Source organism: Hyperolius riggenbachi, chromosome 5 (genome assembly GCF_040937935.1).
Source record: "Hyperolius riggenbachi isolate aHypRig1 chromosome 5, aHypRig1.pri, whole genome shotgun sequence".
NCBI lineage: Eukaryota > Metazoa > Chordata > Amphibia > Anura > Hyperoliidae > Hyperolius > Hyperolius riggenbachi.
This window is the reverse complement of record NC_090650.1, coordinates 44,356,585-44,377,985: the sequence shown is the minus strand read 5'-3', so window position 1 is coordinate 44,377,985 and position 21,401 is coordinate 44,356,585. Positions and strand designations below refer to the sequence as shown.

General features: G+C 41.7%; 1 protein-coding gene across 6 annotated transcripts in view; it reads right to left on the bottom strand.

The window, feature by feature from the left end:
• CACNB2 (calcium voltage-gated channel auxiliary subunit beta 2) overlaps window positions 1–21,401 on the bottom strand; it is a 352,606-nt gene that overhangs the window by 19,595 nt on the left and 311,610 nt on the right. For all 6 annotated transcript variants that reach the window (XM_068235575.1, XM_068235577.1, XM_068235578.1 and 3 more), the window contains 3 exons: window positions 20,360–20,440; window positions 14,443–14,501; window positions 11,498–11,607 (listed from right to left, as the gene is read on the bottom strand). In XM_068235575.1, coding sequence (XP_068091676.1) covers window positions 11,498–11,607; window positions 14,443–14,501; window positions 20,360–20,440 — 250 coding nt within the window. The remainder of the gene's footprint in view (window positions 1–11,497; window positions 11,608–14,442; window positions 14,502–20,359; window positions 20,441–21,401) is intronic.

Sequence of the window (21,401 nt, the reverse complement as noted above, 5' to 3'; positions counted from 1 at the left end):
GAAAACATATCTACATGAGGAGGCAGGAGCTGGACATCACAGGAAGTAGGTGGTGAGAAACTGTAAGACCTCAATCTTCTAACAGGAAGTTACTCAGTTATTACAGTTCTTCAGATTGCATGGATAGGTGCAGAGCTACACAATTTTCCACTTTCCTATACTTTAATATTGAGGCAGAAACGCTTCAGAAATCTAAAAAATTCTGCAGCCCCGAGTTTGTGTTTGTGGAAAAGACAAACTGCTCTGGAGTGCACCAGCCCATTGAAATACATTACCCAAGCAGTTTTCAAACAGCTAGCGTTTTTAAAAATGTCCCAGAACCGCTCTGGTGTGCACCAGCCCAAAGTGTGGAGCTCAATGGCTGTTTTGCATAGATAACAACTGGCGTCTCTTCCTGTACTGGAAACAATATTAGACTTATGTCTTTGCTCCTAATGTTTTGTTTCTCAGCTGTACTACACATAGAAATCATTATATCATTTTTTTTCCGCTTCAGTGTCTCTTTAAGGGTCAGTAAATTACTACCTTTGGTGTTTTTTCCCCAAATCCATTAAGATTTTCACACATGTGGTAATCGTTTTTTAATTTACCGAAAAACTGCATGACCAGTCACTAAGATTTTTACCTAATGCAGTATTTCATTCTGAATTTTATTGAATTTTATGAATTATTACAGTGCAGGTAAAAATGGATCAACGTATGTGATACAGATAATGTTTTTTTTATTGTATTATACTAACAAAGTCCAAGCTATATAAAATAAACATAACATTTTTATCAGCTCAATTCCATTAGCTTATTATTAACCCATTTTGAATTCCTACATAACAATGTTGTGAGATTAGGGAAATACGTTTTTGTTATTAACATTCTTATTTTCCGGATTTGTTTATTTAGTAATAAGCGTTTCTCTGCTCTGTTTCCTGAACTCCATAACTTTTTGAATAGCTGTTTGTTATCTTACTGACAGCTCCAGGCTGGAGATAAATACTGAACATTTTAGAGCTAATTCACGCTCGGCGCTTCCCCGCCGCTTGCCCCGCAATCAAGTTTCCGGCGCCTGCGCAGTAGAGCGGACCCGACGGAGATCGGGTATTTCCGTCTATTTCCGTGCCGAAAGTCGCCACAGCGCCCCCGCTGGAGCCAGCAAAGGTAAATATTGAACTGACAGTCGGCACAGTCGCCGGCTGTTCGGAGGGCTGCGGCGAGACCCCCGTGGGACAGAGGACGGCGTGGGAAGCCTCATTAGGATCCGGAGGCTTCCCCCACCCGAGGTGAGTACCCCCCAGGGGAGGTTTTTATTGTTACAGAGTCTCTTTAAAAATGATTAATACAAAGATGCTGGCCAGCCTCCATGCACACTATTTTGGCAGTTGGACGGAGCAACTGCCATTCACTAAGTGCTTTTAAAAATAAAGAAAACCCTGAGAACCCCCCTATGAGAAGATGGGCTAGTCCAAAACCTGTCGGTAATGTCAGATTTCTACTACCTACTGTAAGTGACTGCAACATAGGAGAAAAGCAATTTATGGCTCATTTTACTCTGGGAGAAATGTACTTCTTATTTGTATGTGTTTTAAATTGTAAGATTTCCGCAACAGTTCCTCTTTAATGAATTGAAGCCAATGTGTTTTTGAATGTGAAACACCCATTTCCAAAGATGATCACAAGATGCACTAATAAACACGATTGTTTTGAGAATTAACACTTTTGAGTTTTTTATAATACAACACATGGGGGTTGTTTTGCTAAGTGTATCTGTGAATGCTGGAGAACAAAAGTTCTAAATAATGTCCTACTATCAGGTCCCAAGCCCTTGACTGGATCATATCAGAATATTGTGAAGATTGTTGATAAGATTGGCAGTTGGAATCAGAACTTCCTTAAAGGGGCACTACAGCGAAAAACTGTAAAAATGTAAAATATGTGCAAACATACATAAATAAGAAGTACATTTTTTTCCAGAGTAAAATGAGCCATAAATTACTTTTCTCCTATGTTGCTGTCACTTACAGTAGGTAGTAGAAATCTGACATTACCGACAGGTTTTGGGCTAGTCCATCTCTTCATAGGGGATTCTCAGCAAGGCTTTTATTCTTTGTAAAGATATTTCCTAAAAAAAATTTAAACAATGATGCTGGCCACTTCCCTGCTCGCTACACAGTTTTTTTGGCAGTTGAACAGGACAACTGCCATTCACCAAGTGCTTTTGAAAATAAATACATCCCTGAGAATCCTCTATGAAGAGATGGACTAGTCCAAAACCTGTCGGTTCTGTCAGATTTCTACTACCTACTGTAAGTGACAGCAACATAGGAGAAAAGTAATTTATGGCTCATTTTACTCTGGATAAAATGTACTTCTTATTTATATATGTTTGCAGATATTTTAAATTTTACAGTTTTTCGCTGTAGTGCCCCTTTACTGCTTCTGTACGGCAGTGATTGAAATCTACGCCCTGTTTGGAGGCTCCCAACGATCGCGTCGCTCTCTGCCCCCCGCAGCTCATTCGCCCTACTGTCGCTATGACGGCAGAGCTCCATAAGCCAGTCAGGAGCCGATTTCATTGTCCCCTGCCCCTGCCCCATTGGTTTACATTGATGAACAGGGTCAGGAGTCAATGCAAGCAGCTCCTGACCGGCTCACAGAGCTCTGCCTACATAGAGACTGCAGAGGCGGTGTGAACGGTGGTTTAGTCCAGCGATTCATCGGTATGTGGTGGTTTTTGGTGCCAGCGGTCTCTGCTCCTTAAGGAGCCAGAGACCGCTGGTACTGAAGGGGTTAATTTGCTTGCAGCACCTAAAGCAAGAACCTGTCTGTGTAAATTTATAATCCATTCACATTGCTGCTAATTTATCAACCTTTTTGATAATCCCCACCAACTTCTGATATGATCCAATCAGGGACTGCAAAGTTTGGTCACCTGATAGCGAACAAGGATTTTTTTTTTTTAAATCCCTTCCAGGCTTGCCGGATCTCTTCTGTTCTTGATCTCTCTTTTGGGCACGTCAGTTGGCCATTGATAAGTGTATGACCACCTTAACCCTTCAGCAGCCAATTTATTAAGAGGCTTGCAAGTGCTCCAGGCCAATTTATTTTTATTTCTTATTTGTTGCATTTCTTTGCTACTAATTAGTACGGCTGTAATGTGTATTTATTGCCACTTGTCACTAGGGGGCAGTGTGAGACAATAACAGGGGACCTCTGCTTTCAGTTTCTATATGTTCTGCTAGCAGAGAGACATCAAAGCATTCCAAGAATTTACAGATCTGACAGATTTTGGACTAACGCATCTCCTCATGGGCGAACTGCCAGTATTTTCATTAGCCTTTTCAAAAGCACCCTTTAGAAAGGACCTTTGCAGTGGTGCTGGAAATCCAGTCTTGTCCTGTGCACACTATTCTGGAAGTTGGAGTGTGCCACCGGCATCCAGGGAGTGTTTTAGAAAATAAAGAATTCTTGAAAATCCCCTGTCAGGAGATGGATTAGTCCAAAATCTACCAATCAGTCACATTTCTACTGCCTACTGTAAGTGACTGATACATTGGAAAAAAGTCATTTATAGTGCATTTTACTCTGAGGCTGGGTTCACAGTGGTCAGTTGCATAACTCTTGTGTTATAATGACTGTGAACTGCAATAGAGACTGGCCATAGACTTTAATACAAAGCCTGCATGCAGCCAGTTAGAATAACGCAATCTGTTACTGTGAACAGGCCCACAGAACTGTAGGGGCAGTGAGTTGACATGCAGAATTATTCTGCAACGCAACTGAACATTGTGAACGGGGCCTCAGACAAATTAGAAATTAGGAATTAGACAGGCTAAACTCTCTAAATACATACAGGGTGCATTTCTATATGTTTTCCTTCTGTCCTATGCAAGAGTTCAGGTTCACTTTAAAGAGGAACTCCAGTGAAAATAATTTAATAAAAAAAAGTGCTTCATTTTTACAATAATTATGTATAAATGATTTAGTCAGTGTTTGCTCATTGTAAAATCTTTCCTCTCCCAGATTCACATTCTGACATGTATTACATGGTGACATTGTTACTGTGGGCAAGTTATGTAGCTGTTTCTAGCTGCTCTGGCTGTTACAGACAGCTTTAAACAGCCATTTCCTGTCTGTGAACATTGTTACATTGTGGCAGTTTGCCCAGAGTACCGCGGTATTCAGAGCCTCTTGTGGGAGGGGTTTCAGCACAAAATTAGTCACACAGCGCCCCCTGATGGTCTGTTTGTGAAAATCATTCTATTTCTCATGTAAAAGGGGGTATCAACTACTGATTGGGATAAAGTTCAATTCTTGGTTGGAGTTTCTCTTTAATGCAAGCAAAATAGTCGTTTTTACTCCTTATATGTACAGTTGCCTTTTAACTGGAGATGACATAAAAATAGAAATGGCTGCTGCTGGCAATACCTGCATTATGACCTTGAAGCGACTGCTGTTTTAATTTTTAACAGATAACCATAATTGGGTATGAAGGCACGTAGGATAAAGATTCAAAAGGCATCACGGGACAAAGAGGGGTTGTTACATAAAATCGTATGCTGTGCCAGACTGCCACTCCACTTTAAATAGAACTCGAGGTGGATCTTGGGGGGGAGGGGGGGGGGGTTGATTGAACACAGAGGCATGTTCTCTGCCAAATGTCATGTCTCTGTGTCCCCCAACCACCGCTCTCTGCCCTCCCACCGCTGGGCTATAGCCCCCCGAGTTTAGCCACAAGATTTGTCGCTATCTTGGAGGTAAAGACGGGAGAAGAATTATTTGTTCAAAACGCCCGCCAGGGGCATTCCTGCAAGGTTTCCATTGAGCAGCTCTCTCCCCTGGCCACGCCTCCTGCCACTCCCTCGCTTCCCTGCACACTTTGAGAGACAACAGTCTCTCAGCGCAGCGTCGTGACCCAGAGGTCACAAAAGTGAAAGTGGGCCATTGCGACCCACGGGAACGGCGGTTTTTGTGGCTACCTGATCCGCTAGCCTACTTTTTTTTTTTCATTTTTTGAGCCCACCTCGGGCTCTCTTTAAATCTTTTGTACAGGCAGAGCTGAGATGGTCAGTTTTTGATACCTCTATACCCAGAGATCATCAAGCTATCCAGTTTCAAACACATTACATAGCTACAGCAGAGAACCAATAAATGAATTTTATTTGATCTGTATTCACAAACAGAGAAACAAGGATTAGACTGGTGCCCTCTGGAGTTTTGTCACCCTAGGCAGATGCCTATAGGCCTTGCATAAATCTGGACCTGATTTGATATTGCTGACGTGACATACAACTGATCATATACAACATAAAGAGAGCTTACCATGTCTATGCAACACACACATACAGCACAGTGCACTGCACACACACAATACAGGGTTCCCAGTACATACCAAAACCATCTGTAATGAGGCAGGGCATTAATGAAGAGGAGAATGGAATGAACCAAAACCATAATGAGGGGGAACATATTCATATACGGGAATAAAATAACAGTGAGGGACAGTGATGAATGTGATATCCTCTAACAGCCAATCAGAACCATCAATCATTTTCTAGCATTGAAAGGGAAATATCTGCTGCTGGAAATCCATTGATTGCGTCAGGCAACACAATTTTAAATCATGCTCTGGGGAAGCAATAAAGGGGAAAAAATGGAAGAAAGGATTTGATTGGTCGCTGAGAGATGAAGTACCGTATACGTATACAGAGAGCATGCTTGGTAGTCAATGGATGAATATGTAACAGTATTCTATATCAGGGCTGAAAGCAGGGAAGTGGCTTTTCTAGTACTTATAACTTTATTTTCACCGCATATACCATTTCCCTGAAGTGCAGACATCCCCCAAAAGTAAGCTCTAACAGGAAGTTCAAGCATGCTCAAAATATAAGCCCTACCCCACAAGTAAGCCGTTGTGGCAGTAAGGAGAAAAGGTGTGGAGCCCGTGGTCTCGCAGGCAGAACCATGGCTATGTCAATGGACCAATCATTGCACTTGCTGCTACTCAGGGAGTGCATTGATTGGTCCAATTACAGAGCGATGGTCCAACCTGCAAGACGTTCGGCTTGAGTAGAAATACAAGTTGCTGTACTTCTTTTCCATAGGCTGAATCTTGGAGACACAGCGGCATGGAGCTTGGGGTAAGAGGAGGATGCAGGGGACATATGAAGATGCAGGGGACATATGAGGACACCGGGGACAGCGGAGGACATGGGATACAGGAGGTCAGGGTATAGAGGAGCACACGGGTACATAGGACACGAGGAGGACACTAAAGCTCCAAGGAGGACACAGGGGCACCCAAGAGGTGGATCCAGCAGAGGAAGAGGGCAGTTCAGCGGGGAAGGCATGAGGACACAGCACAGGAATTTGTGTGTTCATAGAAATATAAGACATCCCCTGAAAATAAGCCCTAGCACATTTTTTTGGTGCAAAAAATTAATATAAGACACTGGGCTTGATTCACAAAGACGTGCTAACTGTTTAGCACGGGTGTGCTAAACAGTTAGCACGTGAAGTGCCGTTCACACGCGTGCTAAACAGTTAGCACGGCTTTGTGAATCAAGCCCACTGTCTTATTTTCAGAGAAACAGTGTACTTGTAGAGGTGCCATAAATATGTGACTAAAATCTGATGTTTTGAACAGTGTTGCTTGCGAATTTTCGTTAAAGTCGAAATACTATTTTCGATTTTGAGAAAAAATATTTGAATACGGTGAAAATTCAAGAAAATGTGAAAAATCTGTATTTTTACCATGAAAATTCATGAAAAGCGTGAAATAGTTTATTTTCAGCACAAACATTTGCGAAAAATCACTAACTTATTACAAAATCAAAAACAAAAGTTTGCTTTCCTAAATTACAAAATGATTTTCAATGGCATTTTTGCTCAAAAGTTGAATTTACCATCATTTTCGCAAAAAAATAATGCAAAAAGAGTATCGGCATTTTCACTCATCACTGGTTTTGAACACATAAAAAATGGAATAAATGGCCGTCGCGAACAGTGAAGAGCAAGAGCCATATTTTGGAAAAATAAATAAATATATATAAAACATTGCAGCAGTCATGGCGGATTTAAAGTGGAACTCTAGCCAATGATTGCTAAGGGGACAACTGGGATAAATGTGCAAAAATGAAAAAAATATTTTCCTTTTTCATTCTGCAAAAATGTCAAAACTTTGTTTGTATAATGAATTTACATTACTCCTCTGGAGAAATGCATGTTAAAAAAAATACTGTGCATTGGGGTTTAATAAATCAGGATCCATGTTTCATTGCCTCTCATGTCCTGATTATAGCCATCTGTACTTCTGATCTCTTCCTTAATCATTTTACCAATGACCGCCCTATCCCCGTCACAGGGAAGTCACGTTGTAGGCAGACAGGATGACACAAAGAAGACACAAGGATTCCTGTCCAGACATGGATATACTTTCCTGCACGCTACCTGGACACACAGGTGGATTTACTAAAATTGGAGAACACTAAAGAGCATGAATGATCAAGCAACACTGCATTAGTGACAGCCCTGGGAGATATCAGAACACAGTGATGATTGGTGAAAGGTCCATGAATAAGGGGATTAGGGAAGCATAATATTTTTCGAGCTGATGCAATTATTTTTATGCAGATTTAAAGTGGACCAATCGAATGCCAGATTGATTTGATTTATCTCTGTACCTTGTTTTCTTTATTTATAACTGTCCTGTGCTTGAAAGACAATGGTTTACATAAAGGTAATGATATTTCTGCCTGAACTGCTCTGCATTTATATCTCTGTCCTGAAGGTGGTGCTAGCTGCTGGGACAAAGTATCACCTGACAATCTTCCTGCTGGTTATGACGGATTTATCACTAGTTGGCCCATATGCAATTCACTGTTTCTCCTGAGTTTTCTACTAGGTTATATTTATCACACCTTATCAGGGAAAGCCTTTTAAAGCGGACCCAAACCAAATTTTTTTTTAATTCAAAATATTTAGTTGCACAACTCTGACACATACAAAGATAAATAAACACTCCTTCAAACCTATGATCATTTCAGTGCATGCTTTTCACCCTTCTCTTTTCATAACTAGGGTTATACTGGGGGCAGCCATTAGCAATTCCTCCATTGCCGGACACCATCTACTCCACCAGTTTGCCAGAAAAATCCCGGCAATTTGAAAGGACGGGAGGGGTTCCTCCAATAAGTGTAAAATATTTTATATTTGTCATAATGGAGCTGAAAAAAGGCTGCTATTTATTATTATAATTTACAAAATAGATTTTATTTCTGAAATCTTATATTTTTAATTTGGGTCCACTTTAACTTCTTAAGGACCGCTCCACGACAATTGACAAGGATGCAGTAGCAGCCCCAGGACCACCTAACGCTGATTGGCGTAAGGTCCTGTGGGCGTGTTTTGCAGGATGACAGAGCTCCGCTTCGCCAGCAGTCAGAGCTGTACTGTCCCCCTGGGGGACACAGGAGCGATCTGCTGTGATAGGCTGAAGCCTATCACAGTTGACCGCACTGATTGGCTGGCAGGGAAAGGGAGGGTGGTTAAAATTTTATAAAAATAAGCATATTTATTAAAAAAAAAAAAAGGAAAAAATATTTACAAAAAATAAACATTGGGGGAGCGATCAGATCCCACCAACAGAAATCTCTGTTGGTGGGGAGAAAAGGGGAGGAATCACTTATGTGCTGTGTTGTATGACCCTGCAGCGAGGCCTTAAAGCTGCAGTGACCTATTTTGTGAAAAATTGCCTGGTCCTCAGAGGGGTTTAAGCCGTGGTCCTTCAAGAGACTCTGTAACACAATTTTGAGCCTTATTTCTTCTATCCTATAAGTTCCTATGCCTGTTCTAATGTGCTCTGTCTTACTGCAGCCTTTTCTAGTTGCACTGTCTTTGTAATAAATCTTATCTTCTTTCCTCTGTCGGGCTCAGGCTGGAATGTGTGGAATGTGCAGCACTGCTTGTGATAGGCAGAAGCTTTACACACCCTCTCCAAGCTCTGCATGAGTCACACAGTGAGCTGTTCTCAGCCTATCACACTCTGGTTAGAAGCCATGTCTTTTGTTTGTAAACACTGCTTAAAACTGGCAATTACAAGCCAGGATTGCAGCAGGTAGTGGCAGAAACAGCACAGAGGTGCACAGGAGAACATAATGAATAGAATGGTATGCTTTTTGTTGTAAGAATTTTAGAGTACAGGTTCTCTTTAAGTGGTTAAACCACCAGTAAGCAAGAAAATACTCAAAATAATTTTGATAGCATTTTTTCACCTACTTTTTCAATTGTAAAATGCTTAAAAGTTCTTTTAAAGAAAATATGAAAATGATCTCCAAGGAGACAACTCAGGAGAAAGTTAAATGCATATGGGCCCCTGGCTCCCTTAGGCAGGGATCACTCCTGTCAACTTGCAGTCAGTCTGGGCCCTTTCACGCCACCAGCATTCTGTTTTGTTTTTGAAAAGGCTTGTAATTTTCCAAATGCAAGTACGGTAAAGTTACAATTGGAATCCTAGGAATGTGTCCTTACTGAATGGGTTTCCAATTTTCTAAAAAGGCAATCGTATTTCAGCTGCATTTGGATTGAGGCCAACAAACTAAAAATTGCAAACCGCGAAATGCAAAACGCATTTGCATTATGTGACTGCGCTTCACGATTTTTAGAGTGAACGAATCCAAGTGGTTGTCAAAACGTAGCCCTCCGTGTACTTCATGTTATCCTATGCTTCCCATTGTTGATTGATTTGCACGTTGTACAGCGCTACAGTATATGTTGGCGCTTTATAAATAAAATAATAATACTATTGAATGGTGCTAGGTGGGAAGGGGAAAGATGAATACCACGTGGATACTGATGGCTTACTTACTTTATGGCTAACTAGACAGGCTGCAGCTGTTTACTAGCTAAAACTTTGCATTGTTTGAATTGCAAAAATCAAGCATTTTCATGGTATGCAGTTGTAACCTGGGACACTACAGACAATGACTTGCTGTGGGTGCTGCATGTGATTGCAATAGCACAAAATCCAAAGCCTCAAGTGTTTTGTTTTGTTTTATTTAGTTATTTTTTTCATTTTTGTTTTTCTTTTGGTTTCTTCTTATTTTTGTCCTAGTCTTAGTTTCAGGTTTTCTTTTTAGGTAAGAAGAGCTATTATACTATATAATTTTTTGGAATAGACTGATCCCTGGGATCTCAGCTGGAAGTACTTGTGTGCTCCATTTCCCAGTTTGAATGGTCCGGTTAGTTGGGCATTGCTCTTCGATTGTTGTCTATATGTATATTAGATGTATTTCAATGTTTGATTCTTTAATTGGTTTTATTTTATTTTTGTAAGTGTAATGCTATTTTAAGCATGTTTTATTTGTTCATCTTACTCAAAGCCTTTTCAAATAAAAAAAAAATCCAAAGCCTCGTCCACATGTTAAGGTAATTTGGCCCTAACTGTGGCTGGAGAGTGTACTGGTTAAAGTGGAACTCCAGTGAAAATAATGTAATAAAAAAGTGCTTCATTTTTACAATAATTATGTGTAAATGATTTAGTCGGTGTTTGCCCATAGTAAAATCTTTCCTCTCCCTGATTTACATTCTGACATTTATCACATGGTGACATTTTCACTGCTGGCAGGTGATGTCAGAGGAAGGAGATGCTGCTTGCTTTTTTGGCAGTTGGAAACAGCTGTAAACAGATGTTATTTCCCACAAAGCAACAAGGCTCCCACAGTGTGAGAACCATGGTACTTACATCACACTGTGGGAGGGGTTTCACCACAATATCAGCCATACAGAGCCCCCTGATGATCTGTTTGTGAAAAGGAATAGATTACTCATGGGAAAGGGGGTATCAGCTACTGATTGGGATGAAGTTCAATTCTTGGTTACGGGTTTCTCTTTAAGGGCTCTGCCTCTGACACAAGAAACCAGGGTTTGAATCTTGGCTCTTCCTGGTCTGTAAGCCAGCACCTATTCAGTTAGGAGACCTTGGGCAAGACTACCTAACACTGCTACTGCCTAAAGAGCGCGTCCTAGTGGCTGAAGCTCTGGCACTTTGAGTCTGCCAGGAGAAAAGCGCAATATAATAATTCTGTGTCTTGTCTGATGATCGTTGATCAATCATTTTGGGTAATGAGCGCTGTATGGACATGCTGTTTGGCAATAGAGAAGCGAGGGGAGATGAAGAGCAAAAAACAAGCGAACGGCATGCTGCAGCATAGGGAGCAAAAAAAGAGGAAAATTCATTATTTAGCGATCCACTGTGGCATCACAGAAAGATTGTCTTTCCTGAGTTTTCTCTAGCGTTTCTAAGAGCCTTTAATCAATATCCTTTCAGTAATCCTCACTATAATCTGATGTGACCCAGGCAGCGGATGGAAAATGTTAACATTCATTAGCAGACATTTAAAAATAAATAAATAAATGAGGTCCAGTGTTGTCGGATCACATGTGTTCTCCAACCGTAGGAAACTGAGCCCACAACTTCTGAAGAGAAGAAACAGACAATGCAACTCACCTAAACTTGATCTTGTATTGGATCTCTCTATGATCGCCTGTTTACTGGGGTTGTTTAATACTGAGCGTTTGGCAAGTGAGATGTCGGCAGTGACCCGGGTGATGGATATTCTGGGGGACGAGAGATGGAAAAACAGGCAAAAAAATTCAGTCTTGTGATTGGGCCTTCCATTAAAGTGTACCTGTGGTAACATGTGACATGATGAGATAAACATGTGTATTTACAGTGCAAAACATATTAATAACCAGGCTGCTTAAGTTGTTTTATTTTGCTGCCTGAAAGAGTTCAATTCTAGACATGGGACAGCTTCTGTTTTGTCAGGAATATAGTAAACATGACTGATAAGCAAATTACAGCCATAACAGTTTTCCTAGCAGAATACAACTTCTGAGGGCCGGGAGAGATAAAATACATGAACTATTGACCTTTTTCTAACTCTGGGACACTTAATAGGCTGCCACTGATTAGAGACAGTAAAATATTCAACCTACTTTGTGGGAACAGTAGAGAAAACACCTAACCTGCTCTCTGTTTCATCCTTCACTGCTCAGCCTGCTTGTTATCAGCCCTGATAAAATCCCCGACTGAGCATTCAGTCTGGCTTTGCTCAGGAATCATTATAGCTGAGTCATTATAGCAGAGTCACAAGGGGGCAGGCTTGGGCTTGAAAAGACACCAGAGAAGACAGACTCAGCTATAATGATTCCTGAGCAAGCCAGGCTGAATGCTAAGTCGGGGATTTTATCAGGGCTGATAAACAGGCAGGCTGAGCAGTGAAGGATGAAACAGAGAGCAGGGTAGGTGTTTTCTCTAATGTTCTCACTGATATATATGGTGAAATACACGAGGGTGCTTCGTCTCTGGTTCCCTTTAAATATAAAAGAAAACCCTGGGATACAAAAAAGTCATTTTTAGGAGTAGGAGGATAAATATAACTTTTTATCTCATTCGTTTATTTTCCCCTTGGGTTCACTTGAAAAAGAACCTGAGATGAGGTACATGGAGGCTGCTATATTTATTTCCTTATAACCTCCCTGGTGGTATGGACGAGCCTGACTCGTCTAGGGAAAAATAGCTGGATATGGTATGGATGAGTCAGGTTCATCCAGCAGTTCTAATGTCTGGTACACACCGTGCAATTTCCCGTCAGATAGACAGGTCCTAACGATTACCAATTGTTTTTCTGATCGACTTTGAATAGAAGAGATCAGAAAATCAATTGGAAATCATATCTGACCTGTTAGAATTAACCTCCCTGGCGTTCAATTTCCCCAGGATTTCTGTGTAAAAAGTGATAAAATTAATTTTTAAAACTTTTTCTTCCCTCCCCAAAATGTTCCCCAAAATGTGTCAAGCAAGGGTCTAGTATACAGTGCAGGAGAGTATTGATGTGTATGCACGTTTATACTGTTCACAGCATGTTTTTTAGGACGGATATATCTGTCAATACCGCTGGGGAGGGTTATCGCATAAAAATTTGGGTTGGTATGCAAATTTTTGCATGCTGTTGAAACCTGCAAGTGAAACTTCACACATGAACATAAATTTTAGTGTGGAAAACTGCAGGTTTTCTGCTGCCAAGAAGCAGAAGAGGGGAAACTGTGGTCTGACTAAAGGGGAAAATGACATGTATTGTTTGATATGATTTTGTGTTTGAAGCTTTTATTATACAGTACTCAAAATGTATACTAGACCCTTGCTTGGCACATTTTGGTAAGTTACAGGCAAACATTTCATGAAAATTAATTGAACCACTTTTTGCACAGAAACCCAGCAGAAATTGAATGCCAGGGAGGTTAAACAATACCAGTTGCCTGGCAGTCCTGCTGATCTCTTTGGCTGCAGTAGTGTCTGGATCACACCAGAAACAAGCATGCAGCTAATCCAGTCAGATTTTTGTCAGAAACATCTGATCTGCATGCTTGTTCAGGGTCTACGGCTAAAAGTATTAGAGGCAGAAGATCAGCGGGACAGCCAGGCAAAGTGCATTGTTTAACAGGAAATGCATATGTCAACCTATATCTCTCTCACCTCGGGTTCACTTCAAACAAGAAAGGTAAGTAAAACATCATTTCAAGCAATAGTAACATTTCAATATACTTCAATAGCAAAATCTCAATACTTTATTGATTTCCTAGCTCTATTATAATTGCCACAGCCAGGAGAGGGCAGTGTGACTCTGCCTGCTCCATATTTTACATCTTGGATGTTGCTGAAAGACAGATGGAATCCAAATGATAAAAGTAACGCTAAACTTGGGATATACAGTATAAGCTGGGAAAAGGATGATGAAGTTTACAACAGGTTTTGTCGGAGGTCTAAATTATGTTTTTTTCCATATGAAAAATACAACTGCTGCATAAAGTGTTGGGAGGAAGTCACAGAGTGTCAGATGGAAGCCCCTCCCTTTTTGACCTTTCAGCCTTGATCTCCTGGTCCTCAATGGTGATATAGTACAATGCTAGGAGAGTGATCAATTCTAAATGAGATTTCTTCTAATACCTGAGTTCGAGTTGTGAAAAACCATTAAAGTGCGTACACATGCTGTATTTTACAAACGACGGGTCTGTCAGACTCTCCCGCGGAGCAGTCGTTCTGCTGACAGTGGCACGTGTGTACAAGCTGTCGGCAGACTGATAAGACTGTTTTTGACTGATATGCATGGCGGATCAGTCAAAAACAGTCTTATCAGTCTGCTGACAGCTTGTACACACGTGCTACTGTCGGCAGAATGACTGCTCCGCGGGAGAGTCTGACGGACCCGTCGCTTGTAAAATACGGCGTGTGTACGCGCCTGTAGGATAGATCATTACTACCCAATCAATTTTTGATCATGGAGATTCATTATCTGATACATTAAACCAATATTTAACTGTGTGGCTAGTATAACAGTAATTGTGAGATAGAAGTTGAGAAATAATTTTACTAAAATTTCAACCACTTACCTCCCTTCAAATCTGTGTTTTAAAAAGTCAAATAATGCTTTCTGCATCATATCTGTCACCTGTATCGATACAAACACAAGGCATGAAATACATATGATAGCTACTAAGCTCCTACAGTTTGTGATTTATTTGAAAACTTAAACTGTACTAAGCGTGACATACTTTGCAGCATACATGCAGACAAATCCCATCAGTCCTTGCCCCCGAGGAGCTTACATTGTAAAGTCCCACCCCTGCTTATATAGACACACCCATATACCCTGTAAAGTCAGTTGCATCTTAGCTTAGACCACCAGTGTTTTCTTCACTGTTCTAAAAGAAACCAGAGTAAATGCAAGAAACCTATGCAAATGGACAGGAAATGCAGATAATGCCTATGGCAGTAAGTGAAGGGAGAACACTACAACTGTAAGACCACCACGCTAATAATTATATGTTAGCATTTATTTTATCTAAGAATATAAATTGCTACTGATGGAAACTGATCAGTAGCTGCTAAATTTAACTGGCTCAGTTAGCTACACCCAAAGCTACAGCAAAGCATCCTCATTCTAGACTTCATGCTTTTAATGACGTCTAATGCTCGGAATACACCGTTAGATTTTGTGTTAGATAGATAGTTCGATAGATAATTTACGACATGTTCGATCTTATTTACGATCATTTTCCTGATCAATTTCTCATAGAAGTGAACGGAAATTGATAAGAAAAGATAGGAAAAATCGATTGGAAAATCGATCAGACAGTAAATCAACTGAGAAATCTCATTGTATATTCCCAGCATAACACAATACAACAATCTACTATGAGTTTGCTACAGCTCATTAATTATCCAGCAGCTACAGGCTTTAATTGGCTGGTCGGTACTAAACTAAAGTAGGTAGAAATTTGCATGCTAACTCAAAGAAAAGTCCATCTTTACTAACAATAAGCTACAATGCTTTCCCAAATGTTTTACGATTGTTATTGAACCATTTCATGCTACAGACTGTTTCAGAGCTCCTCCCATTCATTTGGCCATAATGTTATCACTGTTTATCACACCTAAATGATCTATATCTTGTTTTTCTTTCACCACAAATTAAGGTAGCCATACACTGGTCGATTTGCCATCAGATTCGACCAACAGATAGATCCCTCTCTGATCGAATCTGATATGGCCACCTTTACTGCAAACAGATTGTGAACCGATTTCAGCATGAAACCGTTCACAATCTGTTGTGGTGGTGGTGCCGCCGCCGCTCCCCCCCCCCCCCCCGCATACATTACCTGCTCCGCCGGCGCGACTGCCCCCGGTCACCGCTGCTCCGTCTCCGCTCTGGTCTCCAGGTCCGGCATGCTTTACTTCTTCCTGCCCGGCAGGAAGTTTAAACAGTAGAGCGCCCTCTACTGTTTAAACTTCCTGCTGGGCTAGTAGAAGTGAAGCATGCCGGACCCGGAGACCAGACCAGTGCGGAGATGGAGCAGCGGTGACCGGGGGCAGTCGTGCCGGCGGAGCAGGTAATGTATGCGGGCTCTATTGCGTCGGTCGTCGGGTACTCGAACGCTGCTAGCGACGCGCTCCCTACCCGCGGGCGATTCACGGTAATTTTCCGCACGGAGCGGTCGACGGGATCGTACGAAATGGATCGAAATTCGGCGTGTTGCGGGTACGATGTGACAGCAGATTCGATCCCAGTGATCGAATCTGATGTTGATCTGGCGGGAATCGGCCTAGTGTATGGCCAGCTTTTTGTGGGTAAAACTTGTTTCAGCAATTACTTTACTTTCTGTGCATTTAAAAAAAAATTCAAGGAAAATAATGAAAAAATACACTCTCTCTCAAATGCTATCCCCTATAGTTTTAAACTAAACAATGCTACTGTAAATAAAACCCACACACTTCATTTGCCCATTTCTCCTGTGTTTTTTTGTTTTCTCAGTGTATCCTACCAATAATTACAAGTCCTTATTTGCATAAATAACAGTAATATACCATATTGACATACATATTACAAAAGATGAGTGCCTTAGGCAACTATTTATTATTTTATAAAATGCATTCACGTTGGCTTTTTTTTCTCTACAAGTGTTTTATTTTAGTAACTATGGGAGGCAGAAAAGGTTAATGACTATAGGGAAGTTATTTTTGATGTATTTTTAGTGTAATTTTACTATTTGTCCACTAGATGTCCCTACACACTTTATCCTGAGTTTACAGGAAGTGTTTGTGAATGGTTTCAATATATTTATTTTTTTGCTTTCATTTCAATGAATGAACATGGCTTCTGGCTGAAGCAGTGGTCATCCATTCAATGGCCCATTGATCAGCTTTGGGAACACATGTTTTCATTCGCCAATCATTGCTGAGTGAGTTCCGTTGTAAACCTGCCATAGGAGCGTGCACAGCCGCAGCTGAATGACAGGACGCACCTGCACATCCTGTTTGCAGCAACTGACAACAAATCAGACGCGTCTATATGTCCAGTTTGCAATAAGTGGTTAAAGGGTACCTGAACTCAGTCAAAATTTAAAAGGCGGCCATACCTCCTATTTATTGTACAGCGCTGCGTAATATGTTGGCGCTATATAAATCTAATAAATAATAATAATAATACCTGGGTTTTTTTCAGTATCCCCTTAAGCCATGCATGTCAAACTCTGGCCCGCGGGCCAAATCTGGCCCTCAGAGCCAGTAAATTTGGCCCTTAAGTGGTTTCCCCACTTTGCATTTTGTTTGGCCCACTCTAGACCACCAAGGAAGCTATATTGGAGGTGGGACACTAGAACACCAGGGAAGCCATGTGGGGAAGGCAGGGGGAAAGTACTTAACACTGGAGAACTGTATAGGGTAGGGTGGGGGCATCTAGACACCAGGGAACTGTATAGGGGAGGAGCACTAGACACCAGGGAACTGTATAGAGGTTGGAGGGGGGGGGAATTAGACACCAAGGAACTTTATAAGGGATGAAGACACGTAGACATTGAGGTTGGCCCACGACTAGGTCCCAGTGTACAATTTCGTCCCATTTTGTGTTTGAGTTTGACACCCCTGCCTCGTGTGGCCACATAACTTCACCGCCCTTCCTTATATGTTGGAGCTTACAAAACCAAGAAAACAATACCATGCGCTGGATCTTTTTATACACAGATTGATAGCACCCTGTGCAGGGGAGCCTCACAGTGGTAAATAGAACCAAGCACAAAACAAATGATCCACTGGAGTCTCAAATATCAATCACTTTATTAAATACTGTATACAATTCCCCTTTTAACCCCACTAAAAAGAGCAGCCTATGATGTATCACTATGCCAAATACACAGCCGGCATGTGTCAAACAACCATCATGCACATCAACCACACACTCTTGCATGAAGTCCATAAACTCCCGGGAGCAATGAAAAATATCAAATTGACATCCACAGAAAAATGGTCGGCAAAGTGCTGTAGGTATGTTAAACCGGATTAATAACTCTTCAATAAACTCTGCTGAGATCAATTGCAACAGAAGTCATCCTGCACGCATGCAATATGCTCTTATTGTACAGTTCTGTGTTAGATCAAGCAGCAGCAAGGCAAGTGGTTAGTTGGATTACAGCAAAGCTCAGCACATGGGCAAAGTTACAGCAGCGTTATGTGGAGGGCTCTCATCACCTCCAACTAGTGAACTACGTTGCCCTAGAGGGCTCTCACCACCTCAGAGGGCATCCACCGTATTGCATCACTCCATCAGCTAAGTTCCGCCGATAGAAGGCTGAAGTAACCAGTTCCTATGTCGTGCCTGCCACCGCTCCTCTCAATTTCCGAGTAGTATCCGGATTGTGCACGGAGATGACGTCATCACGCTGCCCTCTCTGCCGTGACTAGTATCGCCCGTACATCCGGGCTTCTTCAGACCATGGCGGCGGCAGGCACGACATAGGAACTGGTTACTTCAGCCTTCTATCGGCGGAACTTAGCTGATGGAGTGATGCAATACGGTGGATGCCCTCTGAGGTGGTGAGAGCCCTCTAGGGCAACGTAGTTCACTAGTTGGAGGTGATGAGAGCCCTCCACATAACGCTGCTGTAACTTTGCCCATGTGCTGAGCTTTGCTGTAATCCAACTAACCACTTGCCTTGCTGCTGCTTGATCTAACACAGAACTGTACAATAAGAGCATATTGCATGCGGGCACGATGACTTCTGTTGCAATTGATCTCAGCAGAGTTTATTAAAGAGTTATTAATCCGGTTTAACATACCTACAGCACTTTGCCGACGATTTTTCTGTGGATGTCAATTTGATATTTTTCATTGCTCCCGGGAGTTTATGGACTTCATGCAAGAGTGTGTGGTTGATGTGCATGATGGTTGTTTGACACATGCTGGCTGTGTATTTGGCATAGTGATACATCATAGGCTGCTCTTTTTAGTGGGGTTAAAAGGGGAATTGTATACAGTATTTAATAAAGTGATTGATATTTGAGACTCCAGTGGATCATTTGTTTTGTGTTATATGTTGGAGCTACGCTCCCTGCTGAAAGCTCAGACTGAACCCAGTCATCCCCTTCAATCGTCCTCTCGAATGACTGTGAACAGCAGCCGTGAGCGTACTGGGCATGTGCAGTTCGGACACATTCATAAACATGCAGGACCTGGATGCTCCTTGATAAGGATCCCGCACACAGCCATGGCGGTGCATGCATGAAAACAGTGCACAGAGTGAAGAGAGCATGTGCCCTTCGGCAGTGAAAAAAGTGGTGGAGCATAGCTCCAAAATGGAGGGGAAGCCATGGAGGAGAAGTTGAGGGGCCACAGTTTATGGAGTCAGTCACCAAATAAACCCCAGATATGGCAAACTCGTAAATTGTAATTGAGTTCAAGCCTGCTTTAAAGAGAACCAGAGACAAGAACATAAGAGATTTATAGATACCTGGGGCTTCCTCCAGCCCCATAAGCCTGGATCGCTCCCACGCCGCCCTTATCCGCTGCCTCTGTCCGCCGGTACCGGGTTCCGTAATTTCGGCCAGTCGACGCGAGCGTACAGAGCCGGAGGGAGCCCCTGTGCATGCAGAAGACTGTCCGCATCCGGCAGAAGTGACGGGACCCGGAGGCAGCGGAGGACGGCGGCGTTGGAGCAATCCAAGCTTATGGGGCTGGAGTAAGCCCCAGGTATGTATAACATCTTTTTTTATTTTTTAGGCAGTCTTCGTCTCTGGTTCCCTTTAAAGGGGCACTATGGCGAAAAATTGTAAAATTTAAAATATGTACAAACCTACAAATAAGAAGCACGTTTATTCCAGAGGAAAATTAGCCATAAATTACTTTTCTCCTATGTTGCTGTCACTTACAGTAGGTAGTAGAAATCTGACAGAAGCGACAGGTTTTGGACCAGTCCCTCTCTTCATAGGGGATTCTCAGCCATTTATTTTTTTTCAAAAGCTCTGTCCAACTGCCAAAAACTGTGTAGCGAGCAGGGAAGCTGGCCAGCATCATTGTTTAAATTTTTTTAGGGAATATCTTTATAAAGCATAAAAGCCTTGCTGAGAATCCCCTATGAAGAGATGGACTAGTCCAAAACCTGTCACTTCTGTCAGATTTCTACTACCTACTGTAAGTGACCGCAACATAGGAGAAAAGTAATTTATGGCTCCTTTTACTCTGGAAAAAACGTACTTCTTATTTGTCTGTTTGCACATATTTAAAATTTTAAAAACAATTTCGCCATAGTGCCCCCTTAAGCATGCAAAACATGGTTGAGATGTTTAGTTCAGGCTAGTAAAACACAGTTTAGTTCAGGCTAGTTTTAAGATTGATATAACTTTTTTTTCCTACTCAAAACTTTTTTACCGTTAAAGGTAATGAAAATATATTTTGTAGCTAAGATGAGAAAAGATCCCCTCTGCAGAAAGTTTATTGAGTGGCCTGTAAGTAATGTTGGTTATTGTGCAGCTTACCTCATATCCTTTTAATGAAGGCCCCACTAGAACTACAGGTCTCATAGAAGGCACTACATCGTAAGGAGGGATGTGCTCTGTCTGTGCAAAAAAGGAACAACGTCAAAGTGGAAAACTGATGGTCCTACGATCTCTTACAAATGTGTGATTAAGGGCCCGTTTCCACTATAGCGTTGCGGAATCTCCGGCGAATCACCGCAGGAAAATCGCATGCGGGTGCGATTCTGCATGCGTTTTTTGCCGCGATTTCGCATAGGTTAGGGTGATGCGATTTTAACCATGTCTCTGCCTGTGTGAATTAACATAGGTACCTATGCGAAATCGCATGCGAAATCGCGGCAAAAAACGCATGGGGAAAATGCATGCGATTTCCCTATTAAATACATTGCGTGCGATTCGCCTGCATTCCACACGCAGGCGAATTCTGAGGGCCCTACCCTGCAGATTTTTTCTGCACAGAAAAACGTGCAGGAAAACGCACAAGTGGAAACAGTCCCATCCACTTGTACTAGCTGTGCGAATCCGCATGCGGGCAACACATGCGGATTCGCGATAGTGGAAACGGGCCCTAAAGAAGCATAACACAATATGCATAGGTGCTTTAAGTAACCTTACCACTTCCTGCATTCAAAATAAACAAAGGTCTAAACCTATATCAGCAGCCTGTGTACAGATATTTGTAGATTGGTCTGACGTCATTTCTAAAATGACTGACAAACCAACTTCTCCTTTCTTAAGTTCCTCAGAGCTTCGGCAGCCTGCACAAGCTTTCATAGCAAAGTCTGCTGCCAGGCATTTGTCGCACCAAGATCTTGGCCCGTACTCGGATAGCAATTAATTTTTTTAAATTAAGATGACATTTTTTTCTTAAAAAGAATTAATAAAAGAGAGCCTTTTCAAATTTAATGTATTCATTGGGGGGAAAAAAAAGGTTTTAAAAAATTTAACTAGAAAAATACTAAACAAAAGTACACCAGACAAAAGTTTTCAAATGAGTCAATAATCAGAATACAGAGAGACTCCCCTTATTATCTCATCAGTG